Source organism: Equus asinus, chromosome 7 (genome assembly GCF_041296235.1).
Source record: "Equus asinus isolate D_3611 breed Donkey chromosome 7, EquAss-T2T_v2, whole genome shotgun sequence".
NCBI classification, from domain to species: domain Eukaryota; kingdom Metazoa; phylum Chordata; class Mammalia; order Perissodactyla; family Equidae; genus Equus; species Equus asinus.
This window is the reverse complement of record NC_091796.1, coordinates 38,866,533-38,888,970: the sequence shown is the minus strand read 5'-3', so window position 1 is coordinate 38,888,970 and position 22,438 is coordinate 38,866,533. Positions and strand designations below refer to the sequence as shown.

At 40.0% G+C, this 22,438-nt stretch overlaps 1 protein-coding gene across 48 annotated transcripts in view; it reads left to right on the top strand.

Annotated features, from left to right (window-relative positions):
• The window catches only part of DTNA (dystrobrevin alpha), a 357,744-nt gene that overhangs the window by 249,351 nt on the left and 85,955 nt on the right, over window positions 1-22,438 (top strand). For all 48 annotated transcript variants that reach the window (XR_011504463.1, XR_011504459.1, XR_011504458.1 and 45 more), the window contains one exon: window positions 15,740-15,953. Coding sequence is in view for 39 of the 48 variants with exons in the window: in XM_070513231.1 (XP_070369332.1) it covers window positions 15,740-15,953 (214 nt within the window). In the remaining 9 variants the exon portion in view is untranslated. The remainder of the gene's footprint in view (window positions 1-15,739; window positions 15,954-22,438) is intronic.

Sequence of the window (22,438 nt, the reverse complement as noted above, 5' to 3'; positions counted from 1 at the left end):
AGTTACCTGTTTACCTAAACGTTTCTCTGTCACTGCGAAGTTAACCCAGGGGACTGCTGTGTATGTAATAGGTCCAGAATAAACTTTGTCCTATGAATCATATGCGCCACTAGATTCATTTTTCATCAGCCAAATGACTAGTCCTATGCTGCAGGAGTAACTTTAGATATTTTTGGTAATGATTACTGATATCCCATTTATTTTTCTTTGAGCTAGTGTACCAGCATATACCTCACCTCTGCCTCATTTTTAAGTATGTAGATTTTTAACTGCCTGTTTCAGTTTTCTATCATTGCATAACAAATTACCACACACTTTCTAGCTGAAAACAACACATTTATCAAGTCACAGTGTCTCTAAGTAGAAATCCAACACAGCGTGGCTGGACTCTCAGCTCAGGGTCTCTGGGGGCTGAAATCAAAGTGCTGGCTGTGTCTGTGGTTCTCATCTGAGGCTCAAGATCTTCTTCCAAATGAACTGGCTGTTGGCAGAATTCATCTCCTTGTGGTTGAGGAATTAAGTCCCCAGTCCTTGCTGACAGCCAGCTGGGGACCCACCTAGTTCCTAGAGGCCACCCGCATTCCTTGCCACATGGCACCCACAGGCCGTTCAGAGTATGGATGTTTGCTTTTTATTCCACGACAGCCAGAAGGTGTCCCTCTGATTTCCTCTTCTGTGACCAGCCACAGAAAACTCTCTGTTTTTAAAGACTCGTGTGGTTAGGTCAGGCCCACCCAGATAATCTCCCTTTTTTAAGGTCAATTGATTTGAGACTTTAATTACACCTGCAAAATCCCTTCACAGCAGTACCTGCATTAGTGTTTGATTGAATAACTGGAGAAGGTGTGCGTACACCATGTGCCAGGAATCTTGGGAGGAGCGAGGGGAGCACTTTAGGATTCTGCCTACTATGCTGCTGCCCAAGAACATAGACTTTTCTGCTTTCCAGATGATGACATGTAGAAATTTGGATGAAAAAATAAAGTTTAGAGTAAAAACTCAAGGAAGAGAAATAGATTCCCAAAAAAAGATGTGTGTTTTTTTTTTTAAAAGATAGGACTCTCTCCAATCAAAGAGTCAGAAGGAAGAACAGCAATGTTCACAGGGAACTAAGTGGCCGATGACAAACCCTTGGAGCATAATTATCTTTGTGTTGCTCCAAATGTTTTTGATACACATTTTCATTCCTGATGTTGAAACGTTCTAAACGCTTGTTTAGAATAAATAAAAATGCATCTCAGTAGAATGCAACATTCCCAAAAATTCCCTGTGGGGAAGTTGGTGGTGGCAGCAGAACATAAATAAATTCATTAAAGAAGCCCGTGCACCATGCAATGGAAAAACTGCCCCTCTCTGGGCTGGCTGGACCAATGGCAAAGATGTTTCCCTCAGTCAGAGCAAAATTCTGGCAGAGAAAAGCTGTGACTTTAAAGTCCTGATACTTGTGATGTGGGTTTAATTAAAGCTGCTTCTTTCTTTTAATTGCTTTTATTTTTAAGCTTAAAGATTCAGGATTTTGTTTTCTTGTTAGTATTTTTATTTTTAGAGAATGCGGGAAGCGTTGTCTGCTCAAGCTGCTCCTACTGCATGCACCACCTGTGAACTAAGCCGACACCTAGAGTCTTGTTTCTAGGCATCTGGATCTAACATCCTTCAGCTTCCTTTTCTTTCTCCTGCTTCTGCATTATGCCAGGAAGCTGGGCCAATTAAGCACTTTTATTCTCACGGTTTAGGAAAGAGCATCATCTTCAAATGTCCCAGTCAGTTGGGAAAGAGTGTTGGGTACAGAGGAATGCCTTTCAAGCTTCCCTCACCCCATCTAACGGGTGCCAAAGCAAGATTTAGTGACCTTCCCTTAATGGTCTGCCAAACTCTGTTCCTGGGAGCCTGCCGGATCAGCCTGGAGCCAGTCAGCAGAGCAATGCTCAGAGGGTGCTCCCCCACAGCCTGGCTCCCAGGACCTCGGGGCTCTGGCGACCACTGAGAAAACAGAAGACAGGAGGACAGGGGTGGTAGAATGGCCTCTCCCCCATAACCACACCTGGGATCCTTCAGGAATGTCATTCCTGATGTCACCTTGATTTACTCCTCGTTGAGGCTTTGTTGACATTGTGTTATTGTTGTTGTTATTAGCAGTCACTCATTTATGTATTCTTTCAACAAATATGGACTGAGATTTACTGCATGCTAAGGATTATGCTAGACCATGGGGGAAAAAAAGTGTGGTAATAGTCCTTAGTGTACAAATTTAGTGTTAGAATAACCTCCAGTTTAGAATCTAATGGTGTGTTCTGTTTGTTATAAAGCTTCTGATTTTGTGAATATCAAATAGTAGATATTCCGTAACACTTTGCTATATAAACTTCTATCTAGCCTGTCAGTCCCTTTAGTGAACTATCATTTTCTGAAGAAAAAAAAATTACATATAAGTATTATGATTAAAATAAATCAAGTATATCTATAGCTGTTGAAATAAATTGTAGCTATTTATAATCATTCATGGTGTTGGGCTAGAACTTTTGCTTTACCTCCTTTTCTATCAGGAATTGTAAAGTTCTGTTTGTTCCAGGTGAGGATATCTTTTACAGGAAGTATTAAATAACTTCACTTGGATAAACACCAGATGAAATCATATAATTGAGAACTCAACTTCTAACTTGCAAATATTAGCCAAATGCCAGAGTCACTGTCCTACAATGTCTGTCAAGCCTTGTCATCAAGAGGCAAGCTCGTGGACCACTGAGCCTGCTGCAAAAATAATAATAATGGCACCAGCCCTAAGTAGCTTAATTTCTCAGAAAAATAATAAACTTCAATGTAAGATCAACTATGATGCATTTTATTTTTCAAAGGCAACCCTGCTGAATAGACAGGGATATTATATTGTGGAGAATGATAAGTTGAGGAAAATTTTTGTGACCAAACAGAATCAGAATCTACTATAAGCATGGTCATAATCATCATTTTCTTCTTATTTATCATTCTGGGAGTGTTCAATCCGTGATAGACAGGGACTTGGTTAGAATTCTTCATGCTTTTGCCTGTGTTTGCCCATGATAAGGTTTGTGTGGAAGCAGCTCATTTGGATAGTAAACCCACAGCAAAGCTGGAACAAGGAAGGAAAGCCAATCGACAAAGCAAAGAACTTCTAAGGAAGCTTGGGAACTGTCCACGCAGGGACAAAAGGAGGAGGTACTAATCCAGTTGTTCTGTCCTGCATTGGTCAAGCATGGCCCACACCCCGTGCTTCTGGGTTGCACACCTGTGAATGCCAGGCAGGTTCCAGGTGTTCATCCTGAGTCATCAGAGGAATGCAGCAAGAGCCAGAGGCCAAGTGCTGTCTGGTTGCAGCTGCACTGAGCTGGTCAAAATCTATGTCATAACAGTCACTCCTGCAGCGCCTGGAGAAAGTGATGGAGCCAAGATTTGAAAAGGTACAGAAGAGGGGTCTGAAACATCATCTACTGTGTACCTTGGCTTTCTCCATTAGCGGTTTTCTCATCAATATTTTCTGCTGGCTTTTATTTTTAAAAAATTTTGTTTTTTACAAAGTATGCACTTCCCATATTCTTGACCTCACTCAAGATACCCGTAGATAATCTGTACTGCTGATCAGGCATCTAGAGATCTCTTCATCCCAAATGCTAACCTGTCTCCCAAACAATTTTCCATGCACTAGGAAACTGGGCCATAGCTGTTTTCTGAATGGGTGAATTGAATGCATTTTCTGTTTTCTATCCCATTGTTTACTCTCATTGCACAAAGACAATTAATTGTATATTTAAACCGTATAGCGTGAGTGCAGAAAAAGTAACACTTCCCAGCCAATTACTGCTTACCTACTTTTCAGTGTCCCTGTGTACTTTGTCTGTTAGTGTTCATCTTGGCCAGATGGGCACACGATGCAGGGTCCCTGAGAGCAACAGCTGTAAAGGGAAAGTGGAAGACAGTTCCTCGTGGTTGCCAGCCTTGCAGATGCTCTTTCTCTTGAAGTGTGGCCTCTGGCATCTGGGATTCTGGCCATCTTCTCCAGTCATAGTGTGTGAGGAATACTAAAGGTACTGTGGGAAGCCACACTCAGTAAGTCTCCTTGAGCTTTCTTAGAAAACTGAGGTAAAGGGAAAGCTTCTAGGGATTATACATGATCTCTGGCAAACAGTAGGCGCTCTACCCTATTCCACTCACCAGGCATTATTGTGCACTCAGTTTGAACAAGGCATTATGCAAGGACCTGAGAGGAGAACAAAGATGAACAAGACATAGTCTATGTCTTAAAGTTGCTTATAATTTAGTGCTGTGGTCCTTAAGCTTTTTTCCCCATATGTCTTTGGGAGAATCTGATGAAAGTTAGGAACTATTCCCCCTGAAACACACATGACCCTAACCATAAAGTTTAGCCCATCATTTTAGAGACCCTCCTCTCCCCTGGAGTAGAGTCAAGGGCTTATCTATAAAATGGAGGGAACAACATGTCCATTAATAACTGTGAGAAATGCGTAGTGTCATAAATGGTCTTAGATGTGAAACTGTCTGGAGCAACAAAAGTGAGAGAGTAATTCCACCTGAGGGTATCAGAATGGGCTTCCTTGGGGCATACAGGTAGCACCTTGAAAGATAATAGACTGAAGGGTACACCTGATGAAGGGAGCAGGTTGAGTAAAGGCACATACAAGAAAGCCAAGGGCATATTCTGGAACTGTAAGAAGTCCAGTGTGGCTGGAGAGTAGTGGGAGATGAGGCTAGAGATTAGGAGACTGGAGTTCAAACAATGATTTTTATGCTTAGAAGCTTGGGTTTTATTCAATAGGCAATGAAAAATGGCATGACCAGAGCTGAGCCCTGTAATATTTCTTAGGATAGATGGAAAAGGGCAGGAACTGGAGATGAGTGAGGAGGCTTGAGGTAGAAATCTAAGTAGAAGGCAGTAAAAGCCCATATGACGGCACTGGGATGTAGGGAAGGGTAAGGGCACACTGAAGGAACCTGTGCACAGTTATCCAGCGAAGGCTAAAATGACTACCCAGGGGGCAGTAAGACACTAGATCCTCTTGCTTCTGAAGTTATTAAATCCATTCTGAACAAAGTTAAACACTGGCAGTGAGAAATTAGTTATTGTTCAGATCTTTCTTTTCATTTACCTTCTCTTATTATTTTTATATTCCTTGGTACAATACTTTGAAAAATAATAGGCTTAATAAATGCTTGTTCAATTGAATTTAGTTAAATTTAATTTACAGTATGACAGCTATTGAGCCAGCAATTATTATACCTCATTTTAAATAATGATGCTGGTCTACATCCACAATTTAAGGAACACTGAATACTTTTTCTTCATAGGCAATGGATGTACGGCCAGGGCCTTTGAGGACTGGCGTGATATGCAATTTGATTTTACACCAAAATTATGTTGTAGACCTTTTTCTGAAGCTGTATTACACAATCCACCTTAACCAGGAAATTGAGTGAAATTAAAGTATTATCTGTGTAAGATGTGATGCTTCTCTCTGAGGATCTTTGGCAAAGAGAACTATCTTGGTGATGAAGGAATACTTTGGGAGCAAGGAAGATGTTGAGTTTGGAAGCATAAAATAATTTGCTGAGCGACTCAGATGTTTAGATTCATGTGTTATAAAGGTGTAGCTAATGGAAACCAAATCTGAAAATTACACTTCTATTAACATTTTCTTTCCAAACTCAGCATTAGGTTAACGTGAGTGATGGCTGATATCTTCAATGGAATCACATCAAAAGACGTTTATTGACCCTAGCAAAGCATACCACTTAACCGAGTTCTTCCTCCCTAATGGCTTTTTAAACACTGTTTAGTTATGATCAAAGGCCTGAATAAGGGTGTAAAAATATATATATTATTTATTTGAGAAAATCTTAACAACTGGCTAATTTGCACGTGGCTTTCTTGACCACACTGTTCCTGGGGTTCTCGTGATACCTTTTAAATAAATTCCTCTGAATCAAATGAGCATCAACTTCCTATTCTTCCTGTCTCGTCTAACTCCATCCTGTAAGTGGTGCTCCCTACTAGTGGTTCTCTAACTTCATCCTTTAAAATCACCAAAGGAGCTGCTTAAATCCTGGGATGCCCTGGCCACACCCCAGACCTGTGGAGTCAGAGGCCGCAGTTTGAGACCCACTCACTGCTCTGAGGATCACCTCTGGATTGGTTGGCTGTAGAGGGGGATCTGAATTAGCTCACATGGTAGTTTGAAAATGAAACCAAGCATTAAACTTTACAGGATGTAACTTCCCAATCTATTTGCTTACTGAAAAATTAGGCAAGTGTTATGTAATGGGCAATAGAAAAGGTTACTTAGGTACAGACCCTGCTTTCCAGTAAGCTCCAGCACAAAATCCTCTGGCCCAGTCAGGTCAGTACAAGATCTGGTCGCACCGTCTTCGTTCCTAGCTCTGTGCGGTTGATCGTCCATCCTCCTCTTCCCGGAGTATCCTCCCTTCCTCATCTCCATGTATTCAGATCCTGCGGTGATTCGGGGACCAACTTGAGCCCTACCTCCTCTTCTTCTAGACCTTTCCAAAGTTTCTAGCCCACAATAGCATCCCTGTATTTTGAGCTCCAGTAGCTGTTTTATTTAAATCTGCACTGTGGATGTGGGCTTTTGATGACATGGTGTCTCATCCCGATCTTCACTTAAGCCAGCTGAGTGTGCCTGTCCCTAGGGGAATTCCAACCTCTTTTATGGTCAGGCTCTCATATTTGTTAAGTTACCTATAACGTCAAGCATGATGTATTGTAGAAACTTTAAAATTACTGTTTGGATTTAGTTTCTTTTGAAAATATTATGGAATCTCATTTCTTGCTTCCTCTCCCAACTTTCTCCATATGTTAATGCCTTACGTGCAATAGATGCATGGTAAGTAGTGATACATTGAAATATTCTTTTTTTTCTCATGAGTTTTCAAGTATTTGAATTTTCTCTGAATTTTCAAGTATTTGATCTGAAAGTGAACTAAGATAGTCATCCCTGTGATACAACCTCTCATGGATACATAGCATCACATATGTTAAGAGGAAAACAAATCTGAAATTATAAAAGAAAGGTTGTATTAAGGGACAAATATCTTTATAACTAACAGAGTGGAGGAGAGAACTGAAAGAATTTGAAAGGGGAAGTTTTATAATTCTATCTGAACATGAAAGTAAATTTTAATGCCTGTTTTCTCTCAAAAATAAGAATAATACCTAAAACGTGTGTAGTGCTTTACAGTTTACCGTTTTCCATGTAATTTTCATGCTTCTCAGAACACCTGTAAGATAAGAAAGGTAGATATTATTGGTCCCATTATACAAATGAGGAAACACTTGAATCCAAGTCTACTTTCTCTACCCATTTTTTTCTCTGTAAGAGAAAATAGATTACTATTGCACACTTTCTGCACTTGTTTGCCATGTGTGTCTATTCCCCCACCATCTCTAAGTTTTGTGTGGTCAGGGACCTGCCTATCTTGTTCATGCTAATTCTAGAACCCAGATAGTGCTGCCACATAAGAAGGGCTGAAGGAATACTTACTGTATGAATGAAGATTTTAGTCTCTGGAGTGGAAGGTAAAGAAAGAAGGCTGGTTAGTGGCTTGAGGCAGTTTGAAGAGGAACCCAGAGTCGTTCCTGACATTCACAAGGGGATGCGTTTCTCTCCCCGCGTCCTCACATCCCACCCATGTGGCAGCCTGACCCACTTATGAAGCTCCTTAAAAGCATTTTTACTTAATGCCTACTTGGCATTTAGAATACAGTCACGTGGCACTTAACGACAGGGCACATTCTGAGAAGTGCATTGTTAGGCAATTTCGTCGTTGTGCGAACATCATAGAGTGTACTTACGCAAACCTAGACGGTAATAGCCTACTACACACCTAGGCTATATGATACTGATCCTGTGGGACCACCATTGTATATGCGGTCCGCCATTGACTAAAATGTCATTATGTGGCGCATGACTGTACTGAATGAAACTTTCCATTTGAGAGCTGTCACAGGAAAAGGACAAGCTTATATGTGTGCTCATCTTTTAGTGCTAAAGACATCAGAACTTTATTGGATGGCTAAAAGAACGAATCCCCATGGTTAACTTTTCTACAAGCCTACAAACATATTTTAAGAATCTGCTATATGAATGAAAATAATTTGGCACTTCAAACCTGCAGTATAAACTAATCAGACATACCACATGAACTTGCTTCTCATACTCTGAAGGGTGTGGTTGTAGTAGAAAATTCATGCTGGGAATTTTCCTGCAGGTCAGGAAACTTTGTTCTAGGGAGGGGAGAATTGGGAGTTTTCAGGAGAAACACCTGTCTCCTTGCAGTGGGATTTGGTGAGTAAGTCAACAAGAGAACTCTCCCTGCTTTGATCTGTACATCTCAGAGATGGGAAAACAGACACAACAAAGCCCCAGACAGCAGTCACCATCACATCAAGCAGTGGTAGCAAGGGTGGGATTGGGGTTGAGAGAATGTATCTACATGCTAGAAGATTTATATGTGTGTGTGTGTATATATATATATATATATATATATTCCCAGTGGCATATCGACAGATTATGTTCAATTCCCAGCCTAACTGCAATTTCCCTTTCTCCTAATGAAGGAAGAACATCATAACGCAATGAGTGATCTTCTTATAGATGTAAATCTTGAACCCCTCTAAAACGATGTATATTTATACATAATTATACAAATCATTTTTAAACTGCATCAATTAATTGATAGTTACCAGCTTCTTGCAACACATCTCACAACCAGTTAGAAGATAGTAGGCTGTCTTGATGCCAAAGGACTGAGAACTGCGGACTTCGAGCAGTGTTTCTCGTACTTTAATGTGAATACGAACTGCCTGGGAACGGTGTGCATTCAAAAATGCAGATTCCTATTCTTTAGGCCTGGAGCGGAGGCCTGAGATTCTGCATTTCTAACAAGCCTAGTGCCTTGTGACTCCAAGTATGGTCCTGGACCAGCAGCAGTGGCATCACCAGGGAGCTAATTTAAGCGTGTAGGTGATTCCAATGTGCAGCCACTGTTGAGAACTGCTACTCCAAAATGACTGAGTGAAGTCACCATAAGATGATTGTTTCTTGACCTTCCCCAGCTACAAGCCCTTTGAGAGCCTTCCAGAGGTTTGTAGAATAAGTCATTATCAGAATCACCTGGAGAGCTTTGTCAACCCCTTTCCCACGCTCCTAACTTTTGGAACCAGTATGTGGTAGAACCTGGGCTTGAGAATTTTGAGGAGATCTCCAAGTGTTTTAGGAAAAGGACACTTAGATCCACTGACCTGTTCCAGTCTCTGGCCCTGGACTAAATCATGAACTAGACTAATTCCTATCCTTTCTATACCCTCTCTCCCATATTTTACCCTATTTATATGATTCTTTTACTTCTATTAAAGTTTATATCAGTCATTTCTATGTAGATATAAATGAGTTTGACATTTTTGTACTTTTCCCAGGGATACTTAGATAATTTGTCATCACTGTGAAGTAAAGAGTCCATCTCCTATTAAAATAGTGTCAGACATCAGCAAACAGATAAGAAACATCACTTGAGGTCGGCAGACTTCTCTACCCACATGCCAACACTTCCTCCCACTCCCACACCCCCGCCCCTGCCCCAGCCCTTTTCTACTGGAGATTGCCTCGATTTAAGGCAAACTATTGAAGCTTTGTCTACTTCCATTTATTTCTAAAGACAAACTGTGAGATATTAATGATTAATGTCTGAAATTAACGCTAATATTATTTTTAAGATTCTATGAAGCACTAAATACTACTTTTAAGAATATATTTTGTTTATTCTTGATATGGCTGTTGACAAAATAATTGTATTATGCAAGCTGTTGCCTTATCTAGTACACTGGTATAAAATGTATGCAGTTACATGGATGTAACTTCCCGTCACCTGTGCCTAATAGCAGGTAAGCCATGATGGACAGTTAAAGCTGGATGGATAGTTAGTAAAGTGTGCACAGTGCCATCTAGTGGTGGACAGTCACCATTGCACAACCTAAATGCCCTCATTTTCTAAAATGATTTGATAACAACAGTAAGTGACAAATTTATGCAACTGTCAGACTTTTAAAACAAGCCTCTTAATAACTTCCTAATGACTCTCAACCTAGCACATTTCTTAGTGTTGCTATTTAATTAAGCAAAAGGCTTGTGAGACATCTTTTCCAACAATAATGAAAAGGGATTGAATGCTTATTATGCACTAAGCACTGTGTGAGATACTTTATATGAATCATCTCATTTGATCCCCACAATAACCCCATAATGGAGGAAGTATTAACTGTCCCCACTTTGCAGATGAGGAAACTGAAGCTTAAGGATGTTAAGTGACTTGCTCAAGGTCGTGTGGATAGGCAGTAGGGCAAGCCAGGAGCCTGAGCTGTTCTGCACTGTGCTCTGTGCCTCCCAAAGTAGTTACCAGTGAAAGAAAGTTTCCAAGAAATCTTTATGAAGAGGGCCTTCCTCACCAGGTCTCAAATGATCAAAACGGTAAAATCAATTCAATTCCAACAATTCAGAATTCATGACAACTAAACAGAAGAAATATCTGCTTTTGTGGCTGCGATGTGGTTTCTGCTTCTTTTGTTATCACCCGCATGTAATATATATTCAAAATTATATGTTAGTTTATTGAATTTGGCGGACTGGGCTAAAACTTAGGTTTTGACTCATAGATGCTGTAAATTAATAATAGCACAGCCTGACTGCAGATCAGAGAGTGTTCACTTCTTAAGACTAAGAGCTGGCATTTGTTCAGCACCCATGATATGCCAAGTCCTGTGGTCAGCACTTGTATATACATTTTCTCTCTTATCCTCAATACAACTCCCTCTGGGTGGTATTAGTTTCCTCATTTCTAAAAAGGGCATAATAAAATTGATAAGGTAAAATAACTCACCCACAGTTTTAGACTTATTAGTGGAGCCGGGAGTGAAACCTCAATCTTTGCGATTGCAAAATCTGTATCCTTTCCACTCTGCCACTCCTGGGAAATAAGTATGTATAATGTGCTTGATTACAGTTTTCTTGTGTACTTACTGCTACCCCCTCCTGCAAAAATACCACCGTCCCTTACTTGGTCTACAGCAATAGACTTCAGCTACTTCCATATGCATGTCTGTCCATCTCCGTTCCTTTCTTCCTTTACAGTCAGAAATGATATTTTTAAGCTACATTTCTGATCATGTCTCTCTCTTATTTAAAAGCCATGTCTTCATACTCTTAACATAAAGACCATAATCCCTATCCTAGATACTGTGTTCCTCCAGCCTTTCCTTGTTCCTCTGGCCCCTTCACAACCATATCATAATCCCATTTTGTACCTAGCACCCTGTCTGTCAGAGTGGGTCATCATTTCTGATTATCTGTTGGTGTGATGGGGAGTCATGTCTATATACTCTCTGAGCAGGAACCACATCTGTATTGTTTTCACTGAGTCCCCAGGCCCAACTACAGTGCCTTGCCCATAATTATGAAAACTAGTTTTATTTATTTATAGCTATCTATTCTCACAGCCAGAATGACTATTTTATTTTTCCTTATATAGAGACCTTAAATATGTGGAAACACAAATAGGGAGCATATTTCTTTTTAATAACTTTCACATGATTTTGGGATATTTTATTTGTCAATGTAATAGGCTATTATTATTTTCTACATTACATGCCCTATTCCAATAATTTTTTCTTTTTTTTTTTTTTGAGGAAGATTAGCCCTGAGCTAACTACTGCCAATCCTCCTCTTTTTGCTGAGGAAGACTGGCCCTGAGCTAACATCCATGCCCATCTTCCTCTCCAATAATTTTTACAGGCAACATTCCATTGACTCTTCATGGTAACATCTGGGGGTAGGTGCTATTATGAGCCCCAGTTTTCTAAGATGAAAACTCAGAGGAGTCTAGTAACTTGATGGATGGCATACCTAGGATTCAAACCAAGGCTTGTGTGATTTTTCATGGCTATGCCTCATTGTCTCTTTAGCAATCGAAGGCATCCTCAGAAGACTCTGTTCCATTTAGTCGACAGATACTCATTAAGCTCCTATAATGTGTGAGGCTAGGGGTGTGAACAGTTATCATGACAGAGACTGTTCCTGTGGCATGTACAATGCAGAGGGGAAACAATAACCAGCCGGTCTGCAAGAGAGTTCACTAAATGCTGTGATGTGGAAGAACAGGGTTCCAAGGTGCACGTAGGAGAGATACAAAACCTAGAGGCAGGGGCTCCAGAAAGACATCCTTGAAGAAGTGGTGTTGACGCTAAGGTATGATGGGTGAGAAATAGATAAGAAGTAAATGGCGCCAGATCAAAAAGAACTTTGCAAGCCATGTTGAGGAGTTTGGATTTCAAATTAATGGCAAGTTATTAAAGGACTTTAAGCAGCATACTCATGAGATGTCAGACTTGTAGTTCAGAAATATCACTCTGGCTACAATGTATAGAAAGAATTGAAGTGGAGAAAGAATACAGACAAAGGAACTGGCTCAGTCAACCAGTAAGAGGTAATTGTGACAGCGTTGGATGATGGAATTGGGTGATGGGAATAAGGGTCCATGGAAATGGAGGCATTAAAGTGATATTTAGGAGATAGAGTCCATAGAACTTGGTCACTGATAGCATGTGAGAGGCAAGGACCTAGGAATGAAATCCAGATTCTGGCTGGAGTAGGAGCTGGAGGAGGGATGGAGGGTGATACCATTTACCAGGGAGGGGAACCCCAGAGAAAGTGGGTTTGGCAGAGAGGAGATGAGTGTAGAGGCTGGACGAGTAGAGGCTGAATTGCCTGAGGGACCTCCCTGTGGGTATGTTGGCCACTCCCATGCACCTGTGTGATTCTGTCTCTGGGCATCCTGAGAGCCTCTCTGTGCCCTACAAAGGCTCACCAGGAGAGACCGAGGCATCCAGATTATCTCCCTCTACCTGCAACCATTTTTTTTCTCAGCTTGCAGCTGTCTCCCTCCTATGCTCAAGTTCGCAGTCCATGCTCCTCTCCTCCGATGACTGTTTCACATGATTCATAGGCAGGAACCAGATGAAAATGGGTCAGGAAGCCTACCTCTCGTGATTACCTGGGCACAGATACCAGTCAGGATGACAGGCCAGATCTCATCATCACTGCTCTCTTTGCATCCTGTACCCAGACATATCCCCAAGGACTTTAGCCAGAGGATCTGTAGATTAAGTATATAGCAAATACGTATAGGAGACCCAGCTATTTCCCTCAAAAAGTTAAATAAATAAATTCAACTTATAGATGCCACCTCCCTGGGAGTGCCTTGGTTGCTAAATTGAAAAATTGGATAAATAACATTAAGAAATACGAATAATTTTCTTGTTGCGTGATATACCAAGAAGGTTGCAAACTTGAAATCACATAAATCTGAGTTTATCCAAATCTAATAAATATTTATTTCAGTTGGAAAGTGATTTGTATTCCTCTGCCCTCAACCAGAGATATGCTGAAAAGTTGTTCTTTTGATGTGACTCCTAGTATTCGTTTGTTCAAATATAATGTGTTGTCTCTGGGTACCAGGCATTACCACTTTTGACTTCATACATTTTCCCATTTAAGGAACACCATCCCACTTTCTAGTTGAGGAAAGTAAGGCTCGAATCTTCGAGGCTAAGAGGATCTGCACTTGTAGTAGAAGAAGAGTCAGATTTGGACCCAGGTCTCTGGACTCCAAGGCCAGGAGCTCAATTGTGTTGGTTTTGTTTTTTAAATATAGTGTTAGAAGTGAGCAAAGAGGCAGGAGACTAAAACTTGGGAGTTGTTGATTGAAAAACATATGTGGACTGTAGATTTCATAGGAACTAAAATGTAAGTGTATATTTCATTGAGAAAGACAACGTTTATTTATTTTTTTTAAAGATTTTTTTTTTATTTTTTCCTTTTTCTCCCCAAAGCCCCCCAGTACATAGTTGTATATTCTTCATTGTGGGTCCTTCTAGTTGTGGCATGTGGGATGCTGCCTCAGCGTGGTTTGATGAGCAGTGCCATGTCCGTGCCCAGGATTTGAACCAACGAAACACTGGGCCGCCTGCAGCGGAGCACGCGAACTTAACCATTCGGCCACGGGGCCAGCCCCGACAACGTTTATTTTTAAACAAAAATGTAATGAAAAGTGAACCGTAAACTTCGTGAAGCTATAAAAAAATTAGAACTCTCATACACCACTGATGGGAATGTAAAATAGTACAACTACTTTGAAAAACGTTTTGGAAGTTTCATAATTAAACACCCATACCATACACCTACCAAATAAACAAGCAACCTAGCTACTTTGTTTCTAAGTATTTACCCAGAGAAATGGAAGCGTATGTCTATACAAAGATTTGTACGTGATTGTTCATAGCAACTTTATTCATGATAACCAAAAAGTGAAACAATCCAAATGTCTACCAGAGGTAAGTTGATGACCAAATTGTGGTATATCCATATCATAGAATACTATTCAGCAATGAAAAGGAAAAGCTATTACACATGCAACAACATGGACGATTCTCAAAATAGTTACACTAAGTAAAAGAATCCAGACCAAAAAAAGAGCACCTATGTATGATTCCAGCTGTATAGAATTCTAGAAAATCATGATGGGAGGCAGATCTGTGGTTGCCTGGGATGGGGAGTGGGATGGATTAAAAAGAGCATGAGGAGACTTTTCCGGGTGATGGACGTGTTCGTTGTCTTGATTATGGTGGTGGTTTCTGGGATGTCAAAACAAGACCTCAGGGTGAACAGAAAAGAAATAGAAATGGATTTCTTGACTATCCTAGTGAAAATAACCATGCCTTAAGTTACATGAGCTAGTCAACAATGTATCCAGGAAACTGTTTGTTCTTGACTAGGTTAGTTAAGTGATCTGTGACTTAGTCCTACTGCTCATTGTGTAGATAACTTTTTCTTTTTCCCCTGCCTGTCTTCCTGCCTATTTAATGTTCCCTTTTTTCTTATTTCAAACCTTATACTACTAAAAATATGTAAATAAATGCAAATATTTTAAATATCAAATGCAGTTTTGATATCCTTTCGAACACTAGAATTTAAGTGTTGTTTTTCTCTACTTTTTTTTTGAAGGGTCAGTGTGTGCAGTGGGATAGTGCTTTAAAGCCGATAGACTTGTTAATCTCAATCACAAGTACTATATACTTCAACGTTGCTAAGAAACTAGATCTTAAATGTTCTCATCTCAAAAAAGAAATGATAATTATGGGACATGGTGTGTTAGCTAATATTATGGCGGTAATCATACTGCAATATAGAAATGTATCAAATCAACACGTTGTTCACCTTAACCTTATGCAATGTTATATGTCAATTATATCTCAATATGAAAATAAAAACAAATAGACTTGAATTTGAATGCTGATTTTGCCATTGACTGGCCTTGGACCTTTGCATTTGTCAGTTTCCTCACATGTAATATGGGAATAATAGCTATATTTCAAGGGCATTATGAAGATTAGAAATAACCGTCTACTGTGGTGTTCAGTAAATCATTTGCTTGCCATTATACATCGTACATCAAGTCTTTGAGATCATGCTCTATATGCGTTTACTTATGTCAATCTCTACAACAGTCACATACCCAAGCCTGCGAGGCACCTGGACAAAACAGAACAGATGGTACATGAAAATAATGAATTCACCTCTCCATGCACTTTAGGCTGATGTGTTCACTCTGCTTTAATTGTATGTAGTGCACCTGGTGGACATTTGGAACGTCATAGAAGCATTGCGGGAAAATGCTCTGAACAACCTGGACCCAAACATAGAACTCAATGTGGCCCGCTTGGAGGCTGTGCTCTCCACCATATTTTACCAGCTCAACAAACGGATGCCAACCACTCACCAAATCCAGGTGGAGCAGTCCATCAGCCTCCTGCTTAACTTCCTGCTGGCAGCCTTTGATCCGTAAGCTTCCCCTGAATGTCTGTTACTCTCTATATGTTCAGTCTCCCCTTCCTCTTGTCCTTTTTAGTCTTTATTCCAAATAATTTTCTAGGGGAACCAACTGCCTTTTTTTCCTTGATCAGATACTTATTCAACAATGTCTCTATGTGTTTAACATAAATTTTAAATGCTATCCAGAAGACTAGAGAGTAAAATAACCCCATAGGAAATTGAGGACAACTGTATTTTATGTGCTGACCTTTATTTAACTCATCCCACGCTTCCTAGAAGTGAAGAACACTTGAAATTGTTATGTGATGGCATGCCTTTGGAGCAATTTAATGAAGCATGAAGTGGAAGGATGTTTTTAACTCTCTTCTTTGCAAATTGTCTAAGACAGTGTTTCTGAGGTGTCATAACAAGACCCTAGAGCAAACGGGAAGAAACTGAAAGGAGTTTCTTGACCAGCCTAGTGAAAGTAGCCATGACTTGCGTTGAATGGGCTGGTCAATAACGTACTATGTCAAACAATGTGATGCTGTCCACACACCGAAATTGGAAATCAGCCTCACTATCTTACAATTTTCCCTTGTAGAATCAGAGTTTCAGAGCCGGCTGAGATCTTAAAGACTGTTCTTCTAAATCTCTCATTTTACAGATGAAGGATCTGACGCACAAAGAGATTGTCACTGTCCAGTGTCTCTCAGTGTGTTAGTGGCAGAATGGTGACTTAGGTATTCAGCTTAGATTTCTTTCCCAAGGCATATGTGGCAGCCCTGCGAAATGTAAAAGCTCCCTGAATTACATTATCAGCCTAAATTTCAAAATGGCTTTTGCTGATAGCTCCTAGTCTAGATATAGTATCAACACCTCCACTTTCACTACTGGTATTGAATATTAAAAGGGAAAATTGCTAACTTGACCTTTCAGCAATCACATTTTAAGACTCTCAGAAGATTTTGCTTAGTCTCTTTGTCTGCCAATGCTTGGGAGTGGCTCAACCTGACACTGGAGATGTTCCAGCCAGGTGGATGTTATTATGCCACTCACTTACAAAAGTCACCAGCTGTCACTTTGCAACCTAGAGTGGTAACAGAATTGGTCATGCTCAGTTTGACCAGTGTACATTATTGTCTCCATGATGCTTATATACTGAGAAATTCTCAAGCAGAAATAAACAATTTTAAAACAAGAAGTCCAGAGTGATAGAGCCTGCTTAGTCTGTACAGACTTCAGAACTGATGTACTGTTTTGGAGTAATCACTATAGTAACCGAGTGGCAGGCAGGTAGAGAAGGCTGTGGTTCCACATGACAGGTGGCAGAATGGAACCAGGCTGTAGAATTTCCATAACAGAATTTCCATCCTTTTCCCTTAACAAGAACATGACATCTTTCAGACTTGCTACTAAAATCTTCAGGGAACTTATTTGTTACAAATGTAACAGTGGAAAATGTAAAAAGAGAAATATAATTTCCTGCTAAATCTTGGAGTCTTGCTAGAGGATTCATAAGGAAGCAAAGCTAAAACATAATTTGGACCCACTCTAGACAGAAACAGGGCCAGATTAATGATAAGGAAGTGGGGGGGGGGGTTTAAATATATGGGACTTAAACTGATAGAGTTAGATTTTTCACTTTTGTTTAGAAATATTGGGAAGATCATTTCAAAAAATACAGCTGTAAATGTTCTCTAAATAACTATGATAGTGTAGCTGAATCATTTCAAGACTGATGAATGGTGAGCTTAAGGACTACCCCAAGGTAAAGAGAAGTTCACACCGATGTTCAGAAGTGTTTGGTTAGTACTCTTCTTATAGAGAGGAAGGCCCCCGATGTATACTTTCAGTAATCTCATAGTGATTTATAAACACATCCACGTAGAGAAACTTCATTGTAGAGATTCATAGATCTCCATAGAGAGCCCAGTCTGCAGGTACTTCTGCCTTCTCTCCTTTGTCACGGAAAGTGAGGATTGGCAGTTCTACTGATGCTCAAATGTCCAACTGATGAGTTTGGAAATTTTAGACAATGTCAGATGTAAGCCATCAGGAAGTAACACTACCTGGAAATATAACTTAGAAGTGAATATAAAAAAAGAACTAAGAATAAAATGAATGTTGAATTCTATGTCTAATAATAGTAAACTCCTGTTTATTCAGATAAGATCCAGTATGGAAAACTGATGTCACTTCTTATCACCTATCCCGTGTGTTTTCAAGGGAGCCTTCTGTATGTTGTTAGACATGAATGAGCCTGATACTAATAGATCAAGATGTGTTGTTGCTATTATAGAATCACTAAAACATTTAGGAGATTTTTCCATATTTGCTGTATTTTAAATGGACGTATTAAAAAAAAAGAAGAAAAGAAAATATCCAAAATAAAAGTTAGAGATGCCTTCAGAACCTGGACTCTAAAGAGGTAATGCAGAAAAGAAGGAAAGACAGTATAGCAATTTAAACTCATGAAGAATAAGAACTTGCGTTTAAAGAAATGTGGTCATTATTTTGATGGTGCCTTAAAATTCACCAGACCCAGCCAGTTGAACTCTGCCAAGAAAATAGTAACCTGAAATGAGGATCAAGGCCCACTTCACTTGGACGTACCCCCAGGAGCCAGACTCACCTTCCCACAACCATAGTTCCCCAAGAATAGCACTCTCCTGTTCCTCCCCTCCCCCCAGACCCCCTGGATCTCGGTTCTCATAAAGGCATGCTTACTGCAGACCATAAGCTGCTGGTTTCAAGGTTTCTCTGTTCTTTGGCCAAGTCAGCCTCTTAGAATATGCAATACATAGGTACATACGTAGCATGATTTGTAGATGTTAGCAGCTAGCATTTGCCCCCAGTGGCCTATGCCCAGGCTTGTTCTGTCCCTGGATAGGCATTCCCTTGAGTCTAGATTTTTGTTCTTCATGACTTTCCTTCTAAAAATGGCTATATCCCTGGGCGGGGTGACCCAGTGATCTATTACCAACCAACTTATAAGCAGACCCTTTCCATACCCAGAAGTGACCTTCTCTAGGGTCTCTAGGGAAATGGATGGGTGTACCAGAGAAGGATGGGCAAGGAGATGTCAGAAGAAGCAGGGGCTGACGGGGAAGAAGAGTATTAGGAAACAGCCAGAGTCTTGAGCCCGTCTCTTCCTCTTGTCTCTTTCCTTCTGTGCATCCCAGGAACTGGCCTGCCGCCTTCCACCTGAGGCTCTCTCCTTCAGAATCCACTACAAATTGGCAGCAACTCTTCCTCTCACCTCTTGTCCATATCTGAGCAGGGGGGAAAATATATCTTTGAAGTGTTCCAAGGGCTTTTACTGTTATTATTTTTTAGAAAATTGCAAGTAGAAAAAAAAGACAACATGGCAGAAAGTTACAAGATGAAAATAATTCTTTTTAAATATCTTTATTGAGGTATAATTGTTATGTTGAAAGTAATTCTTAAAAGTCTATGATGTGTGGCCTTTTGGAGAGGTAAGGTCACAAAGTCTGGTGCACTGGAAGCCCTTCCCTTCTCCTGGCTGGGTGGGTCACCCTTCTCCAGGTCCTACTGCTCCTTGCACATGAGTCTGCTACTCTCTTAGAGAGTCTGAGCCTGTCCTACTGCTTGTCTGACTGCCTCCTACAAGCTGCTTTAGAGTGGGACCATGTCTTATTCTTTGTGTGCACAGCACCTGAGACAACACTCATCACATAATGAATCAGTGAGTGAATGAATGAGTGAAAATCAAAGGTTGACTTTTCTTTGCTCTTGTCCCACTAATTTCATTCTTTTTCTGAGATTAAGTCATCTTTATTCTGCAATATATTATCAAGACTAGCGAGTCCAAGTTTGCCCTGCCGCCTAGATTCATACCCTCTAGTTTTACTTCTGCTCCACAGAGAAGAAAACCAGATGCTCATGGTCACTAGCGTGGTAATCCTATTTTCACAAAAGACTTCATATACTTCTCTTACTCTCTTCCTACTTCCCTGGAAAGCACTAACAACAGCTTTAGTCTGTTGACTTAATCTCATTTCAATTCAGTAGAATCTTCCTTCTTAAGACAGCTCCTCATAAAGTAGATTATGTGACAGTGGCCTTGTTTTTAGCAAATATTGTTTTCACATACATTCAGCCAGTCAAACCTCATAGTCGGACAATAATAAACATTACAAGAAATAGCAATTTTCCTATTTTCAGTGGTCAAACTATATTCTTAATGCCAATTCTCTAATGATAATATTATAATAATGGTAATTCTGGCTAAGGTGTACTGAGCATTTACCGTATGCCAACAATCTTACTGATTTGGCACTGCATCATTATAACTTTCCAGGTTGAGAAAGTGATGAAGCTGAGACGTAGAGAGGCTAAGTAATTCACAGCTCATATAGCTTCATACTAGATAAGGTGAGTGGAAAAAAAATCATTTTGTGTCAGGAGTCAGTTTAAGTTCAGTTCTATTCATACTTTCTGTTTCATTTTTTTAAATGAGAATTAATGTACATTTTCTCCCCCAGATTTACCCTGCTTATTACAGGAAATTATTATTATATTCACATTCCTAACCTTTCCAGTTTGTGGCATTTAGACATCATTGACAGAGTGTATGTGAAAGAAATATTTGATCTTAACAAGATTTACATTATAAATTTAGAGTCAGTTTTATGACAGCCATCCAGAACTCCAAATCCATCATATAATGCTCTTTCATAGAGCATACAAAATCCTGGTATTTTCCTCTCTGTTTGACACATCACACCTTGCTTGCCATTTGAACATCCATTCCCACTGCTGAGTCCCCCGACACTATGAAAGGGACCACAGCACTATTTCAGATGCGGGGATATGAAGTAATCCTGAAACTCTGCCAAAATCCTCTGCCTTTTGAGTTTTAAACTGATTCTGATGTTTAATGCAAAATGTAATACAAAGTACACAGCCATTTCTCTGTGCACCAACAAAATGTTTTGTTCCCCCCTTGAGACTGTGTGGATGTGTGAGAGCGAAGGGAAAAGAGAAAAGTCATACAAAACCAAATGTTCTTTTTGCTTCTCATTGTCTATGTGGCTAAAACTAGATAGTTAACATAGTGTTTACTTGGCGTGGTGATTTTTTTCTTGGCACGTCTTAAATTCAAGATGTCCATAGAACATTATCCTCTAGTCACTAAAATTTTGTTCTGATAGAAGATAGTTTGTTCCAAGATTCCTACATGTTGCTAAGATGGAACCTCTTTCCGAAGTGTTTTCACAATTGTAGTGAATTGAACATCCCTAATGTCACTCATCTATCTGTCAGACCTATCCTTTGCATGGGTGGTAGATGGGATTTGTTGGGGTAAGGGAGACAAGTCAACAGTTTTGGCCCCTTCTGTTCTGGGGAAATTCCTGGCAAACTCACTTGGCCCTGTTCTATGAGGAATTCTTTTTTTTTTTCTTTTTTTTTGAGGAAGATTAGCCCGTAGCTAACATCTGCTGCTGATCCTCCTCTTTTTGCTGAGGAAGACTGGCCCTGAGCTCACATCCATGCCCATCTTCCTCTACTTTATATGTGGGACGCCTACCACAGCATGGCGTGCCAAACGGTGCCATGTCCACACCCGGGATCCGAACCGGCGAACCCTGGGGCGCTGAAGCAGAATATGTGCACTTAACCACTGCACCACCAGGCCAGCCCCAATGAGGGATTCTTATCGCAGATGTTTTGCTAACATTTTGGACAGCCCAAAGAGATGCCAGCACCAAATAAGGGGTTTCTCTCTGTTCACATGTTAACTCCACTGTCCCAAAAGCAAGAGTCATTATGTACATGATCAATTCTAAATTCAAGGTATCACATGACTGTACAATCTAATAGTAAGGGCCAAAGTCAATCTTTGTAATTTTACTCAAAAATTTAGCATTTCTCAATGTAAAACTTAAGTGATTAATCAGAAAGTTTCTTTTCACTTGTGCATTCATTAATTTAACTAATATATAGTAAGAGCTTACCAGGTGCTAATTGCTATGCTAGGCTGAGGATGAAAGATGAATAAGATGAGGTCCCTGCCCTTTGTAAAAATGCATTGCATTAAAATTAACTATTTTTGACTCTTTCTTCCCAATGGACTATGAGCAAATATCCCCAACCTCTGAGGCATTGCCAATAAATACCTATTGAGTGATCCACGTGAACAAAATAATTCCCTGCTAAAGGAACGGGTTATGATAGAGGCATGTGGTGGAAGCCAGAAGAGGAAGTAATTCTCTCAGTTAATTAAGCCACTAAAACGTGTGAGAAAGAGCAGTCTGAGCACTGTGCCTTTGCTTGTAAAAATGCTTACCAAATGTTTTTGTAAAATATGTTGGTAAAAGAAGAGCTTCTGGTTTTAGTACTCTCAAATAGAGAATAATTCGTTCAGTCTGTTCAAAAAAGAATCAGTCAGAATTCAAATCTCACTTTTGAGGACATGAAATTTATCATGGGATTCTGCAGCTTCAAACAGGAAACTCTGTTAGCAATTTGGGGAAAATGTACATTCTGTT